This window comes from Tursiops truncatus, chromosome 1, assembly GCF_011762595.2.
Source record: "Tursiops truncatus isolate mTurTru1 chromosome 1, mTurTru1.mat.Y, whole genome shotgun sequence".
Classification (NCBI taxonomy): domain Eukaryota; kingdom Metazoa; phylum Chordata; class Mammalia; order Artiodactyla; family Delphinidae; genus Tursiops; species Tursiops truncatus.
In genome coordinates, this window is record NC_047034.1 from 118,313,326 (window position 1) to 118,330,407 (window position 17,082).

At 36.9% G+C, this 17,082-nt stretch overlaps 1 protein-coding gene across 6 annotated transcripts in view; it reads right to left on the bottom strand.

The window, feature by feature from the left end:
- ACADM (acyl-CoA dehydrogenase medium chain) overlaps positions 1 to 17,082 on the bottom strand; it is a 49,018-nt gene that overhangs the window by 1,291 nt on the left and 30,645 nt on the right. For 4 of the 6 annotated variants that reach the window (XM_019919880.3, XM_019919881.3, XM_073788287.1 and 1 more), the window contains one exon: positions 832 to 1,080. In XM_019919880.3, coding sequence (XP_019775439.1) covers positions 832 to 1,080 — 249 coding nt within the window. Of the gene's footprint in view, positions 1 to 831; positions 1,081 to 4,516; positions 4,685 to 16,449; positions 16,530 to 17,082 lie in introns of those variants that run through there. The other 2 variants (XR_012324224.1, XM_073788278.1) reach the window with 2 other exon arrangements.

The window sequence follows — 17,082 nt, forward strand, 5'->3', positions numbered from 1 at the left end:
CTAGTAGCCAGCCCTCACTTCCAGTTTAAACTTCTAACCATTTATTAGTTCAGATGGCAGAGAAAAGCTAAAACGTAATAATTACAAGCTCCAGGGAAGGGAGAGTATTACCAGATAAACCCGTAACTTTGGATAAGGCACAAATTCTGGTTCTCAGTTTTTTCAAGTTTAAATTGAGGGGCTGCACTGTCTAAATTTCTTTCTCTAACATTCTATGATTCTACCTCTGGATTTCAAATGACTGGATTTGTCAAATAATTTGCTGGGGGTTGAGGAAAGCAAGGGAAGAGATATTGAGAATCATGGCTTATAATTACTTAAACTACATGTGGACATGAGCATTTATATCTTATTCACTAAATTACTCCTATCTCTAAGTTTTTCTAACCATCAATTTAATTTATAAGACAGAGTCATCTATATCACTTTCTCCTCATGTTGTTTTTTTTATCTCCCAAATATGACTTCAAGAGTTGTCAGGTAAGATTCAAAATAAAATAACTTAATTAATTTAAATGATACACATACTTTTAGGAGAGCAAAGAGTGAGTTACAATTAGCTAGGATGTTAAGAATCAAAGAAGGCTTATCCAGACATCCTGTACATGTCTGCACCATTTACTCTGTTAGCCTGTTCTCTCTCAAGGAATACACTTCAATGTAACATTCTTCCTTGTGTTAATTAGTTCCAAAAATTTAGGCTCACAGCCATTTATTATAATGATTTATTATTACCTGTGACATAAAAATCTATAAACAATCAGAAATCTACTATGTCATTTATGAATATTATGTTCCTTAAAAATAAATAAAAATCATTTTTAACATTACCTGATAGATCTTGGCATCCCTCATTAGTTTCTCTACAGGATATTCTGTATTATATCCGTTGCCTCCGAAAATCTGAACAGCATCAGTAGCTACCTGATTTGCAATATCTCCAGCATATGCCTTTGCAATAGAGGCAAAATAGGTATTTCGGCGACCAGAATCAACCTCCCAAGCTGCTCTCTGGTAACTCAATCTAGCTAGTTCAACTTTCATTGCCATGTCAGCCAGCAAAAATGATACTCCTTGGTGCTAGAATTAAACAGAAAAAAGTTTAAGGATATTTATTGACTAAAAGTTTTTTCCCTGGAACTTTTTTTTTAACTTTTAAAACTAATTTTAGACTTAAAAAGTTACATTCTGCTTCCTCCAGTGGTAACATATTACAAAACCACAGTATAATAAACATTGGTAAAATGTTGTCAGCTAAACTATATACTTTATTCAAATTTGGCCAAGTTTTCCACCAATGTCCTTTTTCTGTTGAAAGATCCCAACCAGGATTCCAACTAATTAAACTGCTATTTCTTCGTAGTCTTTCCTTCTCTTTCATGACCATGGTGCACTCTTGAATAATACTGATTGGTTATTTTTTTGTAGAATGTCCCTCAATTTGGGTTTGCCTGATGTTTTCTCAGGAGTGGAATGAGGTTATAATTTTTGACAAAAATACCACAAAAATTATATGGATCCTTCAGAGTATCTCCTGGGACTTTTTAAAGAAAATTGCCATAGATAGTGAAAAATAATGTGGCACTGTATCAGGTGCTGATGGGAAAGTGACAAAGACAAATAAAAGATGTTTCTTATCCTCTACAGGTTCATAATTAAATAGGAGACTTAGACAAATACTTTCAAGAGGAGACAGTAAGTTTTCTATGAGTTATATGGCCAAGATATGTTATAAGATGGAAATATGTTCACCATACCTTGATATGTGAAAATTTCAAATATGTAGTATGCTTACAGCTTTGGAAAAATATATTCATGACCCCAAAAGAGCAGAACACACATTCTGTTAAAGAGCACATGGAACATTCTGCATGATAGATAACATGTTAGGCCACAAAAAAAAGTCTCAATAAATGTAACAGGGTTGAAATCATGTCAAACATCTTTTTTGACCACAACGGTAGAGACTATAAATCAACTACAAAAACAAAAAAATCCTGCAAAAAACACAAACGTGTGGAATCTAAACAACATGCTACTAAAAAACCCAATGGTTCACTGAAGAAATCAAAGAGGAAATTTAAAAATACCTGGAGACTAATGAAAATGGAAGCACAATGTTCTAAAATCTATGGGACATAACAAAGGCAGTTCTAAGAAGTTTATAGCAATACAGGCCTTCCTCAAGAAACAAGAAAAATCTCAAATAGACAATTAACCTTACACATAAAGAAACTTAAAAAGAAAAATAAGTCCAAAGTTAATAGAACAAAGGAAATAATACAGCTCAGAGTGGAAATAAATGAAATCAAGACAAAAAAATACAAAAGAGATCAATGAAACTAAGAGCTGATTCTTTGAAAAGATTAAAAAAAAATTGATAAATCTTTAGCCAGACTCATAAAAAAAAGACAGGACCCAAACAAATAAAATCAGAAACAAAAGAGGACAAGATGCAACCAATATCACAGACACACAAAATATCATGAGATTACTACAAAAATTACATGCCAACAAATTAGACAACCTAGAAGAAATGGGTAAATTCATTTAGACATAGAACCTAAGAAGACTAAATAAGGAAGAAAAAGAAATTTGAACAGACCAATTACTAGTAGTGAAATTGAATCAGTAATGAAAAACTCCCAAGAAACGGAAGTCCAGGACCAGACAGCTTCACAGGTGAATTCTACCAGACATTTAACAAAGACTTAACACCTATCCTTCTCAAACTATTCCAAAAAATTGAGAAAGGAATGCTCCCAAACTCACTCTACAAAGACAGCATTACTCTGATACCAAAACCAAATCACTACCAAAAACAAAAAGTAAAAATACATAAAAATTACAGGCCAATATCCCAGATGAACATAGATGCTAAAATCCTCAACAAATAATAGCAAACCAAATTCATTAATATCTTAAAAAGATCATATACCATGAGATCAAAAGAGATTTATCCCAGGGATGCAAGGATGGTTAAATAGCCGCAAGTCAGTCAACGTGATAAACCACATTAACGAAATGAAAGATAAAAACCATATAAACATTTCAATAGATGCAGAAAAAGCTTTTGACAAAATTCAACACCAATTTATGATAAAAACACTCAACTAAGTGTGTGCAGAGGGAACATACCTCAACATAATTAAGGACATAAATGACAAAAACCACAGCTAACATCATACTCAATGGCAAAAAGCTGAAAGCATTTCCTCAAAGATCAGGAACAAGATAAGGATGCCCACTCCCACCACTTTTATTCAACATAGAATTGGGAGTCCTATCCACAACAATTAGACAAGAAAAAGAGGTAAAAATCATCCACACTAGAAAGGAAGAAGTAAAACTGTCACTGTTTGCAGATGATGACATAGAAAACCCTACAGACTCCACAAAAAAGCTATCAGAATGCTGTAGCATTTTCATACACTAATAATGATCTGTCAGAGAAAAGAAAACGATCCCATTTACAACTGCATCAAAAAGAATACCTAGGAATAGAAGTAATCAAGGAGGTAAAAGACCTGTACTCTGAAAACTGTGAGACACTGATGAAAGAAACAAAAGATGATACAAATAGAGAGTCCATGCTAATGGATTGGAAGAATTAATATTGTTAAAATACCCATACTATCCAAAGCAATCTACAGATTCATAACAATATGAATATCAAAATACCAACAGAATTTTTCACAGAACTAGAACAAATAATCCTATAATTTGTATGGAACCAAAAAGACGCTGAATAACCAAAGAAATCTTGAGAAAGAACAAAGCTGGAGGTATCATGCTTCCTGATTTCAAATTATACTACAAAGCCATAGGAATCAAAACAGTATGATACTGGCACAAAAATAGACATATAGATCAATGGAACAGAATAGAAAGCCCAGAAATAAATGCACACTTATACGATCAATTAATCTTCAACAAAGAAGGTAAGAATATACAATGGGGAAAAGACAGCCAGTTTAAAAAAAAGACAAAACACAAAACTGGACCATTTCTTTACACCATATACAAAAATAAACTCAAAATGGATTAAAGAATTAAAAGTAAGACCAAAAACCATAGAACTCCTAGAAGGAAACAGAGGCAGTATGCTTTTTTACATTGGTCTTATCAATATTTTTTGGACCTGTCTCCTCAGGCAAGGGCAACAAAAGCAAAAATAAACAAATGGGAGTAGATAAAAGTAAAACCTAAAAAGCTTTTGCACAGTGAAGGAAATCATCAACAAAATGAAAAAGCAACCTACTGAATGGGAGAAGATATTTGTAAATGATATATTTGATAAGGGTTAATATCCAAATTACATTAAAAAATGCAACTTATCAAAAAAAGAAATCCAATAAAAAATGGGCAGAGGACTTGATTAGATATTTTTCCAAAAACACAAAGATGGCCAGTAGACACATGAAAAGATGCTCAAAGTCACTAATCATCAGGAAAATGCAAATCAAAACCACAATGAAATATTGCCTCACACCTGTCAGAAAGGCTGTTATCAAAAAGACAACCAATAACAAGTGTTGGCAACAATGTGGAGAAAATGAAACCCTCGTGTACTGCTGGTGGGAATGTAAATTGGTGCAGCCACTATGGAAAACGGTATATAGGTTCCTCAAAAAATTAAAAATAGTACGATCATATGATCCAGCAATTCCACTTCTGGGTTTACCTGAAGAAAAGAAAAACACTAATTCAAAAAGATATATGCACTCCCATGTTATATAAAATTAGGGATGTTATATACAGCATAAGGAATATAGTCAATAATACTACAGTAATTTAGTATGTTGAAAGATGGTTACTAGACTTATAGTGGTGATCATTTTTTTTTTCTTTTGCGGTACACACGGGCCTCTCACTGTTGTGGCCTCTCCCACAGCAGAGCACAGGCTCCGGTCGTGCAGGCCCAGTGGCCATGGCTCACGGGCCCAGCCGCTCCGTGGCATGTGGGATCCTCCCGGACCGGGACACGAACCTGTGTCCCCTGAATAGGCAGGCGGACTCTCAACCACTGCGCCACCAGGGAAGCCCAGATGATCATTTCTTAATGTGTTTGCCTGTCAATCACTATGTTGTACACCTGAAACCAATATATTATATGTCGTCTATACATCAATTAAAAAAACACAGACACATGCACTATATATATATATATATATATATATATATATATATATATATATTTTTTTTTGGATAAAGGGAATATAGAGCAAAATGAAAAAAATCACAGTAATTTCCTCTGGACAATGGGATTATGAATAACTTTTTTTACTTAATTTTACTTAGATTGTATCACATAAATTATTCTACAATGGACGTGGAATGGAACATATCCTTTAATATACATTCAAAGAAGTCATAAAGACATTCAGAAACAAGAATATTAAGATTATTAGAAAGGTGCTTTGTGTAGTATGCAACACCAAAATGGGTTTTGAAGACCGATTGGTTATAACAAAGACCCCACACATTCTATGACTGTGTACAAACTAATAGGAACTAAAGGTCACAAAAAATAAAAGAAAAAACTGAGGTGTTCAATTTCATATATTTACTCTATTTAGTACTTTAGAACATGACAAGTTGCTTGAGACTGGTGTGGTAATTAAGTCTTAGAGGAGGCATTATTAACCAATGTGAATAATTCCTATGTAGGATAAAGAAAGTAATATCTTCCCTTATTACTATCTGCCTGAATTGTGTCCATTCTTCTAAGTCAATGATTCTTTCAGTTTTTTGTTTTTGGTTTCATTTTTGAATAGGTAATACAACTACCAGTTTAAAGTTCAAATTTTCTTCCTACTTGTATCATCCCTGCCCTTCCCCACCCCATTTAATTCCCCCTCCTGGAGGTAATCAGGTTAACAGTTTGTTTTTCATTCTCTCAGAGATATTATATACCCACGTAAGCAAATACATCTATTGTCTATCCCTCATTTTTTTCCCGCCCCCCCCATTGTCTCTCCCTTTTTTACACATATGGTAGCCTATCATGTTGATGGGTTTTCATTTTGCTTTTCTTACTTATCAATAAATCTAAGCACTGTATATATCAATACATAGAGAACTTCTTTATTCTTTTTTAGAACTGCAGGATATTCCACTGTATTGATGATCAAAATCTTGGCTGTTTCTAGTATTAGGCTGTTTCCACACAATGCTGAAATAAACAACCTATAAATATGTCATGCTGCACATAATGGGAATATATCTGAAAGATAAATATTATATGAAATATAGCTAAAGGATAACCATTGCAATGTGGGCCCAAAGGTACTTTAGATATATATTGCCAAAATGTGGTTCATAAAAGTTATACCAATTTATATTCCCATTGGCATTAGGCAGACTCATTTATTTCAATACAGCCTCAGCAACCTGGTATAACATGCCCATGCTTCTCTTGAAAGATTTTGATTTAAAAATCTAGGGTGGTACCCAGTTTACGTTTTTAATTCATACTTCCAAAGAGTCTCATTCACTTCCATTTCAGCCCATGCTTTGAGAAACTCTGTTGTAAATCCAGCTCAGATTCCCTGTAATGCATCTAGCCCAAGACAGTCTCTCTCCTTTTGGTTCTGTAACCCTGTCTGTAGCTCTCATTTTGGGACTTAATGTTATACTGCTCTATATTATTTCTTAATATTTCTTTTCTGATATGTATCTTATCTCCAAAGTCAAAGGCTCCTGAGGGCAGAGGCTATATCAAACTTCTTTTATATCTCTGGAAATAGTACATGTAGAGTGTGCAAAGAGGACAGACTCTTTAATAAGTGACTACTTGGGTTCACATCTTTTTTCTTTTTTTCAACATCATTATTGGAATATAATTGCTTCACAATGGTGTGTTAGTTTCTGCTTTATAACAAAGTGAACCAGTTACGCATATGTCCCCATATCTCCACCCTCTTGCATCTCCCTCCCACCCCCCACCCCTCTAGGGGGTCAAAAAGCAACAAGCTGATCTCCCTGTGCTATGCGGCTGCTTCCCACTAGCTATCTATTTTACATTTGGTAGTATATATTAGTGATGCCACTCTCTCACTTCCTCCCAGCTTACCCTTCCCCCTACCCTGTGTCCTCAAGTCCATTCTCTACACCTGCGTCTTTATTCCTGTCCTGCCCCTAGATTCTTCAGAACCATTATTTTTATATATTCCATATATATGTGTTAGCATACGGTATTTGTTTTTCTTTCTGACTTACTTCACTCTGTATGACAGACTCTAGGTCCATCCACCTCACTACGAATAACTCAAGTTCGTTTCTTCTTATGGATGAGTAATATTCCACTTTATATATGCGCCACATCTTCTTTATCCATTCATCTGTCAATGGACATTTAGGTTGCTTCCATGTCCTGCCTATTGTACATAAAGCTGCAATGAACATTGTGGTACATGACTCTTTTTGAATTATGGTTTTCTCAGTATATATGCCCAGTAGTGACATTGCTGGGTTGTATGGTAGTTCTATTTTAACTTTTTTAAGGAACCTCCATACTGTTCTCCATAGTGGTTATATCAATTTACATTCCCACCAACAGTGCAAGAGGGTTCCCTTTTTGCCAAACCCTCTCCAGCATTTATTGTTTGTAGATTTTTTGATGAGGGCCATTCTGACTGGTGTGAGGTGACACCTCATTGTAGTTTTGATATGCATTTCTCTAATGATTAGTGATGTTGAGCAACCTTTCAGGTGCTTGTTGGCAAACTGTATATTTTCTTTGAAGAAATGTCTATTTAGGTCTTCTGCCCATTTATGGATTGTGTGTTTACTTTTTTGATATTGAGCTGAATGAGCTGCTTGTATATTTTGGAGATTAATCCTTTGTCAGTTGCTCCAATTGCAAATATTTTCTCCCATTCTGAGGGTTGTCTTTTCATCTTCTTTATGGTTTCCTTTGCTGTGCAAACAAACACATTTAAGTTCCATTAGGTCCACTTGTTTATTTTTGTTTTTATTTCCATTTCTCTAGGAGGTGGGTCAAAAAGGATCTTGCTGTGATTTATGTCATAGAGTGTACTGCCTATGTTTTCCTCTAAGAGTTTTATAGTGTCTGGATTTACATTTAGGTCTTTAATACATTTTGAGTTTATTGTTGTGTATGGTGTTAGGCAGTGTTCTAATTTCATTCTTTTACATGTAGCTGTACAGTTCTCCCAGCACCATGTATTCAAGAGGCTGTCTTTTCTCCATTGTATATTCTTGCATCCTTTATCAAAGATAACGTGACCATATGTGCATGGGTTTATCTCTGGGCATTCTATCCTGTTCCACTGATCTATATTTCCCTTTTTGTGCCAATACCATAGTGTCTTGATTACTGTAGCTTTGTAGTAGACTCTGAAGTCAGTGAGCCTGATTCGTCCAACTTTGTTTGTCTTTCTCGAGATTGCTTTGGCTATTCGGGGTCTTTTGTGTCTCCATACGAATTTTATGATGTTTTGTTCTAGTTCTGTAAAAAATTCCACTGGTAATTTGTTAGGGATTGCACTGAATTTGTAGATTGCTTTGGGTAGTAGAGTCATTTTCACAATGTTGATTCTTCCAATCCAATAACATGGTATATCTCTCCATCTGTTTGTATCATCTTTAATTTCTTTCATCAGTGTCTTATAGTTTGCTGCATACAGGTCTTTCGTCTCCGTAGGTAGGTTTATTCCTAGGTATTTTATTCCTTTTGTTGCAATGGTAAATAGGAGTGTTTCCTTAATTTCTCTTTCAGATTTTACATCATTAGTGTATAGGAATACAAGAGATTTCTGTGCATTAATTTGTATCCTGCTACTTTACCAAATTCATTGATTAGCTCTAGTAGTTTTCTGGTAGCATCTTTAGGATTCTCTGTGTATAGTATCATGTCATCTGCAAACAGTGACAGCTTTACTTCTTCTTTTCCGATTTGTATTCCTTTTTTTTCTTTTTCTTCTCTGATTGCTGTGGCTAAAACGTCCAAAACTATGTTGAATAAGAGTGCTGAGAGTGGGCAACCTTGTCTTGTTCCTGATCTTAGTGGAAATGGTTTCAGTTTTTTAACATTGAGAACGATGTTGGCTATGGGTTTGTCATATATGGCCTTTATTATGTTGAGGTAAGTTCCCTCTATGCCTACTTTCTGGAGGGTTTTTAAGATAAATGGGTATTGAATTTTGTCGAAAGCTTTTTTGGCATCTGTTGAGATGATCATATGGTTTTTCTCCTTCAATTTGTTAATATGGTGTATCACATTGATTGATTTGCATATATTGAAGAATCCTTGCATTCCTGGGATAAACCCCACTTGATCATGGTGTATGATCCTTTTAATTTGCTGTTGGATTCTGTTTACTAGTATTTTGTTGAGGATTTTTGCACCTATGTGCATCAGTGATATTGGCCTGTAGTTTTCTTTCTTTGTGACATCTTTGTCTGGTTTTGGTATCAGGGTGATGGTGGTCTCATAGAATGAGTTTCGGAGTGTTCCTCCCTCTGCTATATTTTGGAAGAGTTTGAGAAGGACAGGTGTTAGCTCTTCTCTAAATGTTTGACAGAATTTGCCTGTGAATCTCTCTGGTCCTGGGCTTTGGTTGTTGGAAGGTTTTTAATCACAATTTCAATTTTAGTGCTTGTGATTGGTCTGTTTATATTTTCTATTTCTTCCTGGTTCAGTCTCAGAAGGTTGTGCTTTTCTAAGAATTTGTCCATTTCTTCCAGGTTGTCCATTTTATTGTAATACAGCTGCTTGTAGTAATCTCTCATGATCCTTTGTATTTCTGCAGTGTCAGTAGTTACTTCTCCTTTTTCATTTCTTATTCTATTGATGACTCTTTCCCCTTTTTTTCTTGATGAGTCTGGCTAATGGCTTATCAATTTTGTTTATCTTCTCCAAGAACCAGCTTTTAGTCTTACTGATCTTTGCTACTATTTCCTTCATTTATTTTTCATTTATTTCTGAACTGATCTTTATGAGTTCTTTCCTTCTATTAACTTTGGGGTTTTTTTATTCTTCTTTCTCTAATTGCTTTAGGTGTAAGGTTAGGTTGTTTATTTGAGATGTTTCTTGAGGTAGGAGTGTATTGCTATAAACTTCCCTCTTAGAACTGCTTTTGCTGCATCCCATAGGTTTTGGGTAGTTGTGTTTTCATTGTCATTTGTCTCTAGGTATTTTTTGATTTCTTATCTGATTTCTTCAGTGATCTCTTGGTTATTAAGTAGTGTATTGTTTAGCCTCCATGTATTTGTATTTTTTACAGATTTTTCCCCATGATTCATATCTAATCTCATAGCATTGTGGTAGGAAAAGATACCTGATATGATTTCAATTTTCTTAAATTTACCAAGGCTTGATTTGTGACCCAAGTTATGATCCATCCTGGAGAATGTTCCATGAGCACGTGAGAAGAAAGTATATTCTGTTGTTTTTGGATGGAATGTCTTATAAATATCAGTTAAGTCCATCTTTAAATGTATCATTTAAAGCTTGTGTTTTCTTATTTATTTTCATTTTGGATGATCTGTCCATTGGTTAAAGTGGTGTGTTCAATTCCCCTACTATTATTGTGTTACTGTCAATTTCCCCTTTTATGGCTGTTAGCATTTGTGTTATGTATTGAGATGCTTCTATGTTGGGTGCATAAATATTTACAATTGTTATATTTTATTCTTGGATTGGTCCCTTGATCATTATGTAGTGTCTTTGTCTCTTGTAATAGTCTTTATTTTAAAGTCTATTTCATCTGATATGAGAATTGCTACTGCAGCTTTCTTTTGATTTCCATTTGCATGGAATATCTTTTTCCATCCCCTCACTTTTAGTCCATATGTATCCCTAGGTCTGAAGTGGGTCTCTTCTATACAGCGTATTTTAATGGGTCTTGTTTTTGTATCCATTCAGCCAGTCTATGTCTTTTGCTTGGAGCATTTAATCCATTTACATTTAAGGTAATTATTGATATGTTCCTATTACCATTTTCTTAATTGTTTTGGGTTTGTTAGTGTAGCTCTTTTCCTTCTCTTGTGTCTCCTGCCTAGAGAAGTTCCTTTAGCATTTGTTGTAAAGCTGGTTTGGTGGTGCTGAATTCTCTTAGCTCTTGCTTGTCTATAAAGGTTTTAATTTCTCTGTCGAATCTGAATGAGATCCTTCCTGGGTAGAGTAATCTTGGTTTTAGGTTTTTCCCTTTCATCACTTTAAATATGTCCTGCCACTCCCTTCTGGCTTGCAGAGTTTCTGCTGAAAGATCAGCTGTTAACCTTATGAGGATTCCCTTGTATTTTATTTGTTGCTTTTCCCTTGCGGCTTTTAATATTTTTTCTTTGTATTTGATTTTTTTTTTTCTGGTACGCGGGCCTCTCACTGCTGTGGCCTCTCCCGTTGCGGAGCACAGGTTCCGGACGTGCAGGCTCAGCGGTCATGGCTCACGGGCCCAGCCGCTCCACGGCATGTGGGATCTTCCTGGACCGGGGCACGAACCCGTGACCCCTGCATCGGCAGGCGGACTCTCAACCACTGCGCCACCAGGGAAGCCATTTGTATTTGATTTTTGATAGTTTGATTAATATGTGTCTTGGTGTGTTTCTTCTTGGATTTTCCTGTATGGGACTCTCTGTGCTTTCTGGGCTTGATTAACTATTTCCTTTCCCATATTAGGGAAGTTTTCAACTATAATCTCTTCAAATATTTTCTCAGTCCCGTTCTTTTTCTCTTCTTCTTCTGGGACCCCTATAATTCAAATGTTGGTGCATTTAATGTTGTCCCAGAGGTCTCTAAGACTGTCCTAAATTCTTTTCATTCTTTTCTCTTTATTCTGCTCTGCAGTAGGTATTTCCACTATTTTATCTTCCAGGTCACTTATCCGTTCTTCTGCCTAGTTATTCTGCTCTTGATTCCTTCTAGAGAAATTTTAATTTCATTTATTGTGTTGTTCATCACTGTTTGTTTGCTCTTTAGTTCTTCTAGGTCCTTGTTAAACGTTTCTTGTTTTCTCTCCATTCTATTTCCAAGATTTTGGATCATCTTTACTATTATTACTCTGAATTCTTTTTCAGGTAGACTGCCTATTTCCTCATTTGTTTGGTCTGGTGGGTTTTTGCCTTGCTCTTTCATCTGCTGTGTGTTTCTCTGTCTTCTCATTTTGCTTAACTTACTGTGTTTGGGGTCTCCTTTTCACAGGCTGTAGGTTCGTAGTTCCTGTTGTTTGTGGTGTCTGCCCCCAGTGGCTAAGTCTGGTTCAGTGGGTTGTGTAGGCTTCCTTGTGGAGGGGACTGGTGCCTGTGTTCTGGAGGATGAGGCTGGATCTTGTCTTTCTGGTAGGCAGGACCGCATCCGGTGTGTGTTTTGGGGTGTCTTTGACTTTATTATGATTTTAGGCAGCGTCTCTGCTAATGGGTGGGGTTGTATTCCTGTCTTGCTAGTTGTTTGGCATAGGGTGTCCAGCACTACAGCTTGCTGGTTGTTAAGTGGAGCTGGGCCTTAGCGTTGAGACGGAGATCTCTGGGAGAGCTTTCGTCATTTAATATTACGTGGAGCCGAGAGACCTCTGGTGGACCAATGTCCTGAACTCGGCTCTCCCACCTCAGAGGCACAGGCATGACACCCGGTCAGAGCACCAAGACCCTGTCAGCCACACGGCTCAGAAGAAAAGGGAGAAAAAAAGAAAGAAAGAAAGAAAGAAAGAAAAAATAAAATAAAATAAAGTTATTAAAATAAAAAATTAAAATTATTAAAAATAAAAAAAATTAAAAAGTGATAAGAAACAAAGAAAGAAGAGAGCAACCAAACCAAAAAACAAATCCACTAACAATAACAGGCACTAAAAACTATACTAAAAAAAAATAAAAATAAATAAACCAGACGGACAGAACCCTAGGATAAATGGTAAAAGCAAAGCTATACAGACAAAAGCACACAAAGCAGCATACACATGCGCACTCACAAAACGAGAAAAAGTAAAAATATATATATCGTTGCTCCCAAAGTCTACCTCCTCAATTTTGGGATTATTCGTTGTCTATACAGGTATTCCACAGATGCAGGGTCCATCAAGTTGATTGTGGAGATTTAATCCACTGCTCCAGAGGCTACTGGGAGAGATTTCCCTTTCTCTTCTTTGCTCACACAGCTCCTGGGGTTCAGCTTTGGATTTGGCCCCGCCTCCACATGTAGGTCACCTGAGAGCGTCTGTTCTTCGCTCAGACAGGAGGGGGTTAAAGTAGCAGCTGATTAGGGGGCTCTGGCTCACTCAGGCCGGGGGGAGGGAGGGGTACGGAATGAGGGGCGAGCCTGCATTGGCAGAGGCCGGCATGACATTGCAACAGCGTGAGGCGTGCCATTTGTTCTCCAGGGAAGTTGTCCCTGGATCACGGGACCCTGGCAGTGGTGGGCTGCACAGGCTCCCAGGAGGGGAGGTGTGGATAGTGACCTGTGCTTGCACATAGGCTTCTTGGTGGCTGCAGCAGCAGCCTTAGCATTTCAGCCCGTCTTGGTGTCCGCGCTAATAGCCACGGCTTGTGCCCATCTCTGTAGCTCGTTTAGGCAGTGCTCTGAATCTCCTCTCCTCGCGCACCCCGGAATAATGGTCTCTTGCCTCTTAGGCAGGTCCAGACTTTTTCCCAGACTCCCTCTTGGCTAGCTGTGGCGCACTAGCCCCCTTCAGGCTGTGTTCACTCAGCCGACCCCAGTCCTCTCCCTGGGATCCGACCGAAGCCCGAGCCTCAGCTCTCAGCCCCCGCCCACGCCAGCAGGTGAGCAAACAAGCCTCTCAGGCTGGTGGGTGCTGGTCGGCACTGATGCTCTGTGCGGGAATCTCTCTGCTTTGTCCTCTGAACCCGTGTTGCTGTGCTCTCCTCCGTGGCTCCGAAGCTTCCCCCGCCCCGCCACCCCTGTCTCCACCAGTGAAGGGGCTTCCTAGTGTATGGAAACCTTTCCTCCTTCACAGCTCCCTCCCAGAGGTGCAGGTCCCATCCCTATTCTTTTGTCTCTGTTTTTTCTTTTTTCTTTTGCCCCACCCAGGTACGTGGGGAGTTTCTTGCCTTTTGGAAAGTCTGAGGTCTTCTGAGAGCATTCAGGAGGTGTTCTGTAGGAGTTGTTCCACATGTAGATGTATTTCTGATGTATTTGTGGGGAGGAAGGCAATCTCCACGTCTCACTCCTCCACCATCTTGAAGTTCCTCCCCAGGTTCAAATCTTGATTTCATCATTAACTGATGTTCTTACGTATAATAAATAAGACTACCAGTACTTACTCTATAGTATTGTGTGGATTAAATTAATTAATACATGTAGAGCACTTAGGATAGTGCCTAGAACAAAGAAAGCAGCTACTTATTAATATTTTAATATAGTAGTAGTTCAATTACTACTATTTGTTGAGAAGTTCACACTGCAAAACATATCACAAGTGCTAGAAATCTAAAGGTTTCCAACACAGAAATTTACTACTTTTATGGATATTACATTCTAGTGAGGCAGTAAAGAAAGACAATAAACAAACACATACATGGTATAATGTTGGGCAGTGCTAAGACGAAGAAAAAAAGTGGGAATACTATATAGAATGTTGGAGGTGTTTTTTTACACAGGGTAATCAAGGGTACATTCTTTAATGAAATGAATGAGCAAGTGGATATCTAGCGGGAAGAGTAAAGTTAAAAACAACAACAAAAGGTCACTGTGGATGACAGATGACCATTTTAAGGACTCTGAATTTTAATCTGAGTGTGATGAGAAGATATGAAAGAATTCTGAGCATAAAATGGTTAAGTAACAGGGAGATATAAGTATATTTCTTTCTAAGTACATCTTATTTCAGTCTTAAGTCCCAAATAACATTTTCCCTCATCCATTTTCCCCTCAAGAAAAGTTACTGCTAACTAGCAATAATAATCAATACAAATGGGAGTTATTCTCAACAGATTTTTTTCATATCACACCAAACCACTCCAACTTCACCTGGATGGAGGGTTTTGACTAGACAAAGGAGTAGGCAGTTATTGCCATTAAGAGATTCTACCATCCCGTAATTTGTTATCAATGTTCCTAGCTCTACTCATTGGTTAAAAAAAGTACCATTCTCTGTTTTTGGCAGCTTTCTTTAACCACATCAAGTTAAGCACTGTGAGGGTAAGTAGTGACATAGTGTTCTCTTAAAGAGAGAAGTGATATTAACAACAATAATAAACATGGTAATGAATAGGAGAGCTGTGATTAGAGTACTACACTCTATAATGTCTCTTAAAACAAAACAAAAAAAACTATTCTTTCTTTTTGGAAATAATAGACCAAAGCTATATATAAATCAGCCCTTTAGTGTTACCTTTGTTTAGCCTAGAAAAGTAGTAAGCAAAAACAAAGATTTTTCTACACTTAACAGTAAGAGCCATGAGGAAAAAATATCAACTTCAGAGTCTGTAAGAAGTGGAACATAAAAGATTCCATATTGAGTTGAAAATAGCCAGAAGAGTTATCATCAGATACTTGGTGGGGAGGACCTGGAAATTATGTTATCTGTTTACAATTAAACTAAACTAATATTTAATAATAAATATACATTCCACTAATCTGTATACATATAGTTCTGGCAACATAAATGAGCTAATGTAGAGTCTCTTTTTGGTGACAAACACAAAGAAATACTTGATTTAAAAACAGCTCTTAGAATGCTGAAACCTCTGGACTACCTGATAAAAGTACAAAAACCAATTCCCCTGGATGCTTCCACAATGCATTGAAGGAAAATAATACCTGCTGCAGATAAACTTACAAGCAAAAATTAAGAGAGGAAATAACTGGTCATGACAGAGAGAACACATGCAACAGACCAAAAAAATAATCACCCTAATAACTTGAGATAACAGAAAAATATCAGAAAGTGACTATAACTTAAGTATTATATAATTAAGGAGATAAAAGGAGAATAAGAAGCTATGTTAAAAAAACAGGCTACCATAAAAGAAAGGGTGGAGATGAAAAAGAACCAAACATAAATTCTAGAAATGAAAAAAGTCATTAAATGGATTAAGTAGCAGATTAGACACAGGGTAAGAAAAACTGAAAAGTAAATCTGAGAAAATTATCTAGAATACAGCAAAGATAAATTACGAAATTGAGGTTAAGAGATACAGAGCAGTACTAATCCAAGTTTGATCTGTGGATCACTGCCAGTCCACAAATTGTTACTGGCCTAGTTCATGATACAGAAAGTGAGAGTAAGCATTTGCAACAATTTGATATTATTGTGACATTCTTATATTTTACAAGAATAATGGTTCACAATTGATTGGAAATTAAAAACAATCTTTCACCACAGATAGTTTGAGAACCACTGACACACAGAGGTAGAAATAGGGAGTGTTCACTGTACAACCTATAGTTAACAGGAGTTATAGGAGAGAATACAGACAATGGGGGAGCATCAACATTTGAAAAGATAAGATTAAAAATTTCCTGGGAATTACCTGACGGTCCAGTGGTTAGGACTCTGAGCTTTCACTGCCCCAAGGGCCCGGGTTCAATCCCTGGTTGGGGAACTAAGATCCTATAGGCCGTGTGGTGCAGCCAAAAAAAAATAATAATAATAAAATAATAAATAGTACTAAAATTATTTGATACTCAAGAAGACATGAGAAGTAACATGAATTAAGAGCATGAAATGGAATCCTGGACCTATGACTTCTAAATTGTGTGTCCTTGGACAAGTTATTCTCTCTGAGTTGCTGTTTCCTGATCTTTAATAGAAATTATAGTACTACCAAAACAAGAGTGTAATGGGGGAAATGCACAATATATTTTAAATGTGTAGCACAGTGTCAGTTACACCACAGGCACTCAAATATTAGCTGTTCTTTTTCTTCTTAATTAACACAATCCCCAAAGTGGACGATAGTTAGTAGCAGAGTCTAAAGAAAATCTATTCTTAAAACCCACCCTGGGGATTTCCCTGGTGGCACAGGGGTTAACACTCCACGCTCCCAATACAGGGGGCCTGGGTTGGATCCCTGGTCTGGGAACTAGATCCCACATGCATGCCGCAACTAAGAGTTCGCATGCCACAACTAAGGAGCCCACCAGCCGCAACTAAGGAGCCCGCC